General features: G+C 42.7%; 1 protein-coding gene across 4 annotated transcripts; it reads right to left on the bottom strand.

Annotated features, from left to right (window-relative positions):
• Window positions 1–4,529: 4,529 nt before the first annotated feature.
• Window positions 4,530–7,959, bottom strand: LOC100272545 (Tic20-like protein). Of its 4 annotated transcripts, XM_035964617.1 has the most exons (4): window positions 7,634–7,889; window positions 7,340–7,497; window positions 6,974–7,129; window positions 4,530–5,587 (listed from the first exon to the last, which is right to left on the bottom strand). In XM_035964617.1, the coding sequence occupies exons 3-4, from the start codon at window positions 7,098–7,100 to the stop codon at window positions 4,950–4,952; spliced, it is 765 nt and encodes a 254-aa protein (XP_035820510.1). In that variant the 5' UTR covers window positions 7,101–7,129; window positions 7,340–7,497; window positions 7,634–7,889; the 3' UTR covers window positions 4,530–4,949. The 4 variants fall into 4 exon arrangements, with proteins under 4 accessions (XP_035820510.1, XP_008667460.1, XP_008667458.1 ...); XM_008669238.3 differs by lacking the exon at window positions 7,340–7,497 and having other exon boundaries at window positions 7,634–7,959; XM_008669236.4 differs by having other exon boundaries at window positions 7,340–7,894.
• Between the last annotated feature and the right edge of the window lie 1,070 nt (window positions 7,960–9,029).

A 9,029-nucleotide genomic window follows, 5' to 3' on the forward strand; every position in this document is an offset into this window, starting at 1 on the left:
AGCTCAAATGAACACTACAAATCACTCTCTCTAGTCACTAAGGATTTGTGTGGAGTTGGGAGAGGATTTGATCTCTTTTGGTGTGCTTTGCAATGAATGCTAGCTCTTGTATAGTGGTTGGAAGCTGAAAAACTTGGATGCTTTGAATGTGGGGGTGGTTGGGGTATTTATAGCCCCAACCACCAAACATGACCGTTGGTGGAGGCTGTTTATCGTATGGTGCACCGGACAGTCCGGTGCACACCGGACATGTTCGGTGCGCCAGCCACGTCACCAAAGCCGTTGGAATTTGACCGTTGGAGTTCTGACTTCTGGGCCCGCCTGGATATCCGGTGCACACCGGACATGTACTGTTCAATGTCCGGTGCGCCAGTATGGGCGTGCCTGACTTCTGCGCGCTTCTGGCGCGCATTGAATGCGCCTGCAGGTAGCCATTGGCGCGAAGTAGCCGTTGCTCCGGAGTTGCACCGGACAATCCGGTGTACACCGGACATGTCCGGTGAATTATAGCGGAGCAGTCGTTCTGAATTCCCGAGGCTGCCGAGTTCCAGAGCTGCGACCTTTTGGAGCACCGGACACTGTCCGGTGTACACCGGACAGTCCGGTGAATTTTAGCGCGCCGGCTCTGAGACTTTCCCGAGGCTAAGGAGTTCTAGGCGATGTCTCCTGGTGCACCGAACACTGTCCGGTGCGTCACCGGACAGTCCGGTGCGCCAGACCAGGGAGCCTTTCGGGATGCCTTTTGCTCTCTATTTTGAACCCAACTTTGGTCTTTTTAATTGGCTTGTTGAGAACCTTTGACACCTTTATAACATATACACTAGAGCAAACTTGTTAGTCCAATTATTTGTGTTGGGCAATTCAACCACCAAAATTATTTAGGGACTAGGTGTAAGCCTAATTCCCTTTCAGTAGCCTTCTTCACATCACTCTTCACCTCTCTTCGACTTTACGTCATCTGTATGCGTCTTGTTGGGTGGTCCGCTGATTCCAAGACAAACACTAGGATCTCTCCTCCCTGACGGGGTCCCTCCAGGCGAGATCTATGTGCCGTTGGTGAACGTCGCCACTCTGCGCACACGCGGACCATCCGCCCACCAGGCATGGATAGTCCAGCGCAAGGCAGAAACCCAGCTACTGCTTCCAGGTCACGGAACGTCCGGCCCTATGTCGCGGAACTTCCGTGTTGCCACAGAGAGCCCGCCGAGCGAAACAACTCCTAGGTGTTTGGCGTCTGGATTGGCGCCAACACACAAGGACTAAAAAAGGGATTAACTCTATTTTAGTCCCTGTGTTTCGCAATTAGAGATTAAAAGGGAATAAAATATAGGAACTAAAACTTAGTCCTTATAAACCAAACACCATTTTAATCGTTTTTATCAGTAAACGGTCAATGGATGCTGACACCCATTTCTACAAGCAGTCATGTTCACAATTCAAACAAGCTGGATGACCTCAGCAGAGATTTTCAAATTATGTCATTTTCTTAATCTCTCCCTTTCCTTAAATAATGAAAGTAAATATCTCTAATTAGTTTCCTTACATGGCTCATGCATGGATTGGGCACAAGTAGATAAATGTAATTGCTCTTGTTCACTTCTTTTTCATGCATAGTTTCCCCGCTTCGTTGCACCTTATTTTACCAAATTGTTTCGTGACACGGTTTCTGAAAGTCGCCTAGAGGGGGTGAATAGGCAAATCTGAAATTTATAAACTTTAAGCACAACTACAAGTCGGGGTTAGCGTTAGAAATAAAGTCGAGTCCGAATGAGAGGGCGAAAACAAATCACAAGCAAATGAAGAGTGTGACACGGTGATTTGTTTTACCGAGGTTCGGTTCTTACAAACCTACTCCCCGTTGAGGTGGTCACAAAGACCGGGTCTCTTTCAACACTTTCCCTCTCTCAAACGGTCACTTAGACCGAGTGAGCTTTTCTCCTCAATCAATTGGGACACTTAGTCCCCACAAGGACCACCACAGCTTGGTGTCTCTTGCTTTGATTACAAAGAACTTGGAAACAAGAAATGGGGAAGAAGAAAAGCGATCCAAGCGCAAGAGCTCAAAAGAACACGGCAAAACTCTCTCTTCTAGTCACTACTGCTTTGAGTGGAATTGGGACTTGGAGAGATTTTGATTCACTCTAATTGTGTCTTGTATTGAATGCACTAGCTCTTGTATTAAATGTGTTGGCTGAAAACTTGGATGCCTTTAAGTGTGGTGGTTGGGGGTATTTATAGCCCCAACCACCAAAGTGGCTGTTGGGGAAGGCTGTTGTCGAAGGGCGCACCGTACACTGTCCGGTGCGCCAGCCACGTCACCCAACCGTTGGGGTTCGACCGTTGGAGCTTCTGACAACTGGGCCACCGGACAGTCCGGTGGTGCACCGGACAGTCACTGTTCATTGTCTGGTGCGCCTTCTAGCGTCTGCTCTGACTCTGCGCGCGCTGTCCACGCACTGTTCACTTTTGCAGACGACCGTTGGCGCTGTTAGCCGTTGCTCCGCTTGGCACACCGGACAGACCGGTGAATTATAGCGGAGTGGCAATTCCAGAAACCCGAAGCTGAGCAGTTCGAGTGGATTCACCCTGGTGCACCAGACACTGTCCGGTGGCACACCGGACAGTCCGGTGCGCCAGACCAGGGCTGTCTTCGGCTTCATTTGCTCCTTTTTATTTGAACCCTTTTTTGGACTTTGTATTGGTTTGTGTTGAACCTTTGGCACCTGCAGAACTTATATTCTAGAGCAAACTAGTTAGTCCAATTATTTGTGCTGGGCAATTCAACCACCAAAATTGTTTAGAAAATGTTTGACCTTATTTCCCTTTCAGTTTCCAAGCCATGTAAAAACAAGTTTTTCTCGTTTTTTGTCAACTGGTTATCATTTCCCACATTGATTCTTTGAGAGATTTAGCCTCCAAACTATGCTAAAGAACTTATCAACATGTTCCTCAACTTCAAGAACCAAATAACATTTGGTTAACCATTCGAGCCAGTTGTTTTGTTTGTACTTGGAGCCTTGGTCCTAATTGGTTAGAGTGTTGCATGTGGTGCTTGCCATCTTGTGTGACCCTAAAAGTTTATAATCATCATCTTCATCTGAGTAAAAACGACTAAAGAGCTTGCCATAGACTTGAGAACGAGGATAGAGTTTAAGAAACCCAAGTCTTTGACTTCCATAATAACATGGAGGTAGCTTAACTTTGTGGCGAGCTAAATCACAAAATAAATCATCATGTCCATTGTGTTCTTGCTTTATTTTGTGCATTACTTGCTTATGAGGTGATTTTAGGGTTTTGTCCCTATATATTAGCTTGTGTTTGTATGACAATTTTCGAGTGGTAAATTAGACTATACTCTATTCTAGGAAGCTCAAAAATTTACTCGATCTAATTTTCTTTAGTCAATTTTTAAATTATGATCTAAAGTAGGTCAATGCATAAGGCAGTGCCGCTCTAGATCCCATAGTGTCGAGACATGACAGAGTCAGACTATTCACAATGTTGCTAATAGATTTTACAATATTGTTTTTAATAGGTCTATTCACCGCTTTCTACGCATACCAGGTTCTTACACTTTGTAATTTACAAGAATCAAGGAGAAACGTCTTGTAGATGATAACATGTATCAACATCTTATTATACTCTTTCTTTTGGGAACGACTGTTGTGCCAATAAACCTTGGTTACAAAGGTGTAAACGACCATTCTAGACGTTTTCAACCGTAAATCACATTTAATACTTAAACCCCTCCACTACTAGCCCACAAAGCTTTATCAAAAACCACTCCATTACATTTACGATTAGATCATGATCTAAAGACTCAAAAGTCATTTCGACATTTACACCTAAGATTTGCTTGCACAGCAGCCGTTGGGTCTGTCCCCTTTTCTTTTACAAGTTCTACTCACAAGTTTCTCTTGTTAAAGTTTAAATGAGGTAAAATTAACGTAAGCATGTGCAATATTTTCTATTTTTCTTATTGAGGGTTTTTATGGGAAATATCAAAGACTCAAATTGCCCTCACAACTCATTCATGGTTTTTCATCGGGTTTTTTTTCATATGACCTACAACATGTTGTCATATTGTACATGAGTTTTGGTCATGTTCAGTTGTTCACTGCAGCTTGCTGCTGCTTTAATCCAGGTGTGGCTGCACTTCTACAGCCGAACAGCTAGCAACATATCGTTTCATATTATTCCTCATTTCTTTCATAAGATTTTTAAGAGAATTAGTATTCTGTCATACCTTCAATATCTCTCCATAGGGGTTTTCAAATGGGATAGTGGTTTTTTCAAATCATGATGTAATGTGTCATGATCATTTCTTTAATTTTCAATAAAATTTAGAAGAGTTTTTAAAGCATATCTATACATACATATTCCTCAGATTTTTCGAGAAATTTAGCTAGCAGTTTCATTGATCTAAAAAAGAATTCAATTGAGGGGATATTTAGTGATCTTATTAATTCATAGAATGCAGCTAGTGATGAGATTAGTCAGCTAATCATATCTCAGATGGGACATGTCCATTCAATGAACTGTTGTTTCTTTCCCAAACTCTACCAAACTGTTGTTAGGCAAAATATTCACAAAGTCCTCATGGAAAGAGTAAACTTCACAGGCAGTACAAGTCTCAAAATTTCTTCGTAACCCCTCCATTCTGTTCCAGCTTCATCTCAAGTTCTCAACTTAGAGCTGCAGGTCACCATATAATGCACAATTTAATGCATCTCAACTTCCAGCTTCATCTCAAGTTCTCAACCAAGTTCGGATAAAACAAGTAGTGCCCCTCAAAACAAAATTTGCAGGTAGTCAACGTACATTGAATAACATCTTAGGAACAAAAATCAATCGCAGTGTTGTTCGAATGCTATTGTACCAGCTGGTCCTATGATAAGTAGCCATTTCAAAAAAAATCACCCTTCTTGAATCCCGGACCTTATAAACACCTATCTGAACAGATTTAGATCAGAGTGAATGAAAGCAGTATGGGATATGAATGGGACATTAGGATACATTCCACAAAGAGCACACCGCAAACACTCGAGCACTGTGAAGATCTGTATGAATGCAATAGACATCCAGAGGTACTGCATTGGCTTCCCCTGATAAACGATGCTTGGCATCCATGTACACATGGTGGCCACTGCTTGGGAGCCAGTGTCCAGAAGGATTGCTAGGATCACATGGAACCTCAGAAAGTGCGGCGACCACTTCCGCCTCACAACGAAGAAGTACACTGTCATAAATATCACCAGAAAGAGCCACCCAGGACACAGAGTCATGGTATCGATGAAGGTGTACAACAGAGAAAACCCCTGCAAATAAGTGTGCAGCTGGTAGATCACGTCAGCATAAGACCACATGTTGTGCAGTGGCAGCAAGTACGGCACACAAGCTAGAGTTCTCCACCACCATCTGGGTTTGGATGTCAGCTCAGGGTAGCTGAAAGATGCCAGTGAGGATGCCTGACAACTAACGGACCTTGGATGCTGATTGTGCTGTCTTGATAGTGATGGGATTCCCCTGACAGAATTTTCCCTTGGGGATGATGTAGGCATGGCATGATGAATAGAATCAGTACCAACTGAAAAACACAAATAATGATGAAAATCAAATCCATTATAGTAACTAGGAAAATAATCAAAGAATGTGACAATGGGACGGATAGATAAATCCTGGACATCAAAGAAATCAATATATATAACACTTGCAAAACGGTTTCATTTCCAATGTCATTCTAAACATAAAAAGGTACCAATGGAAATAACTAAACCAAGGCTTGAACTTCATATATCGTGTTATTATCTTGTTGATAATATGTTCTGGCTGGAATTCTGAACTATTCAAATTCATATCCTGTTCAAATGATTGTATTTTGCTTATTACTTTGCATTGTCTTGAACATTTGCCAAAAAAAACATTATATTGTTTTTTTCAGCAAACCTATATCCAAAATAGGTCCTCAACAAGTAACCAAAGGAATAAACATACTAAAACCGAAAAAGTTTTTTTGGGTTAATTAGAAATATGCCACTCCAGCTTTGAAAACTTGGAAACTAGTTCATCTTCATGCCACTCCATGGCATCAAAATGAACTAACCATCTAAATTTGCAAAAGCTGAGTGGTGTGTATACAATTAATCCTTTTTTATGAAACACGAAATATTGAACTGTCAGGTAGAGCCTAGGAAATCAGCAACACCAGACATTATAGCATCTAATACAGGACTATAACTATATGATTACACTTAATAGGAAACAAAATATTTTGCAGAAATAGCATATAATGATAAGGTTAAATGAATACATCAGTACACATAAAAGAATTGATAGCACTAGCCATCTTCTAGAGAAGCACAGGATCGGTTTAGCCGAGGTAACTCTACACTCTACAGGCTCTAAATCATAACACCATTTCTTTAGTTATATTTCAGTTATCCTACTCTGGACATTCAATGGTCCATTGTGTTATTGTCCCATGTCCTGCATGCTTACCCATATGGCCATATTATATAGTGACAAGAGAATTATGAAGCTGAATAGCTGATTTTTACAGACTTTGCTAAGACAGGATTCTGAATTAACGAATATGGTTTTACATACTCAGATTGTCTGCAGAAAAGAATAAATTAATATAGTGCTAGTCACTATAATGATAATACTGTTTGAGAAGAAACATGCATGAATAAAGTAGAATAGTTTAAGACAATACTTTGCTTTGAGGCATACAGTGAGCTACGTTTGAAGGGAGGTCTTTGGGTATCAAAACTCAAAAGAAACATTCAGTTCATAAGAAAAGAACAGCTTCATGATATTTTGTCTAGAAGAACTCGAATTATCAATAAAAAAGGCTCAATCAAGAACATATGAAGGCAGAAATTCAAGAAAACAATATTGGCAATGGCAATAAAAGAGTATGTGCGTCGAAATTGAAGTGAACCAAAGGAAAATAGATTTGTTGTCTTCATACCACGTAGAGCTCTTGCAGGAAAATGATTCGTTTTAACAAGAAACTGGGTGCTCTTAAGGCTTGATGATCTACCAGGAAAAGCTAGCAACTGAGCATTTCCAACAGATACGCCCTGGCATAGCACCATTTTGCATGAGCTCGGCCTTATGCAGTTATCTGCACATACAAGTAATCGAACTGAGTATTTAGTCTGGCACTGAAATCATGTAGCAGTACAGGACGCAAACCCAACACAGATTAGCTTATTTATTAGGCCAGTTTCAGTGGGGATTTTATGTCAATGTTCCCAAGACTCCGATATGTTAGAAACAGTGCACATAAGTTTCATCGCCCGTGGAACTCATTTCATTCGATAAAACTTTTTACCTTATCTCTCTTCGTTAATAATATGCCACATCAACATATTTAATGCCCATAATCCTCTCGTGAAACCACCAGAGACTAGTCTTAGTTCATCAGTTCGACAAGCATATTGGAACTGTTGGACACCAAACCGCTCAGAGCTAATAGCTGAAGCCATGGACCTACCAGTATGGAAAGACAGCGAGAACAGACCAGCAGCTGACTTAAACTAAGTGACAATGAAAAACTAATAGAAATCGCCAAGAGGCATACGGCGAGGAGAGGATAGATAGAGGCACAGGTGCGGTACGTGACTACCTGGAAACCGGTCGAGACGTGCTCACCGGACGCGGCAGCGGAGGCTCTGGAGAGCTGGGAAAGGGATGGACGGCGGCCGATCTGTGCCGTAGCGCGCTCCGCTGGAATGGACTCCGGAGGGCGGAGGAGCAGCAGACCGGAGCGTGCGAGGGACGCCCCTCAAATCGGAGAACACACCGGTCACCGGGATGCGGAGGACGCGCCGACAGGAGCGTAGGAAGACTGGAAGAGATAGGGTATGTGGAATTCACTCTCGAATACAACATGGACCTCTGCTCTCGCTGGGCTCGATCAAAACAAGCAGGCCCTAGGAAAATCCAGGCCCATGTAAGTCTGGCTCGACCTCGGCGTTGCATTCGGCCTGCTTTGTCTTTCCTACCAAATAGTAGAAATTTAAAAATTCCGGCACCTCTTCGGTAGTTTGCCACGACAAACATTGGTCGAACTGTGTACTTGTAATTAGTTTAGCAAAAAAAACCATATCACCTGTAGAATAGAGTGATAAAAAAAAATACAGTACGATGTAGTTACGGCAACAAACTAAACAACTGTAAAAAATATGGCATGACTAACCTTGTGGCATGGTACGTTCTGATCACGAAACAACACAGACGTAAAGCTTCCGACAAATTACCATTGCCGTTTGATGTCTGTAAATTGGCATGCATTAGGGTATTTTAAGATGGTCTTGTGGCATCTTCTTGTTAGTTCAGGCATGGCCAAAGCCTGTTGGACCATTAATCGCATTATCAAGTCTTTATTCTTATGCAAGCAACGTTTCATTGGTCAGTCTTGTCTTATGTGTCATGCAGGACGCAGCAGGCATATGAGGGCCCCGCGTCTGCACGAATCCGAGCAGATCACACAGGATGGAACCTCACGTACGAAACATCGCAGCCTGAGTTTCGAATTAAAGGCAGCACTCTGAACTCTGTAATCTATATAAAGGCAATAGAAGTCGGTACGAATTAAAGCCAAACGAACTAAGCAAGGCCGTACATAGATGCGTGCGTGTGGCGTCAACCACTCAACCGGGCTCCCTTTCTCTCTCCAGTAGGCCATGTAAAATATTGTTTTGCAATATAGATTGTGCTCTATTTGCTTCTCGCCGAAGAGGGAGGAGTTAGTGGACGTCAGCTGCAGGTGGCCAAGCCGACAACGGCCGCTCGTTCAGGTCGCCAGTCCAATTTCAAAATTGTGTGTTCAAACGTAGTGGCATGTCACGTCTAAACAAACTCATATGTTTCCATCATTTGGATGCCAAATTGCCAATGCCCTCTTTTTTTCCCTAGGCAGGGACGGGAAAACCTCACGTTTGTCGCTGCGCTCACAATGACCATACAAGACTCAGAACGCGTTTGCCGCCACGGCCCAGCAGCCTGGCTATGCTCCCGAC

The sequence above is a fragment of the Zea mays genome, chromosome 2 (assembly GCF_902167145.1).
Source record: "Zea mays cultivar B73 chromosome 2, Zm-B73-REFERENCE-NAM-5.0, whole genome shotgun sequence".
Classification (NCBI taxonomy): domain Eukaryota; kingdom Viridiplantae; phylum Streptophyta; class Magnoliopsida; order Poales; family Poaceae; genus Zea; species Zea mays.

Bases quoted from the DNA above. Each gene is read 5' to 3' on its own strand.
- LOC100272545 (XM_008669238.3), bottom strand. From the start codon at position 7,100: ATGGTGCTATGCCAGGGCGTATCTGTTGGAAATGCTCAGTTGCTAGCT. The intron at 5,588-6,973 runs GTATGAAGACAA...TGTGTTTTTCAG, and splicing joins TCCTGCAAGAGCTCTACGTG to TTGGTACTGATTCTATTCAT.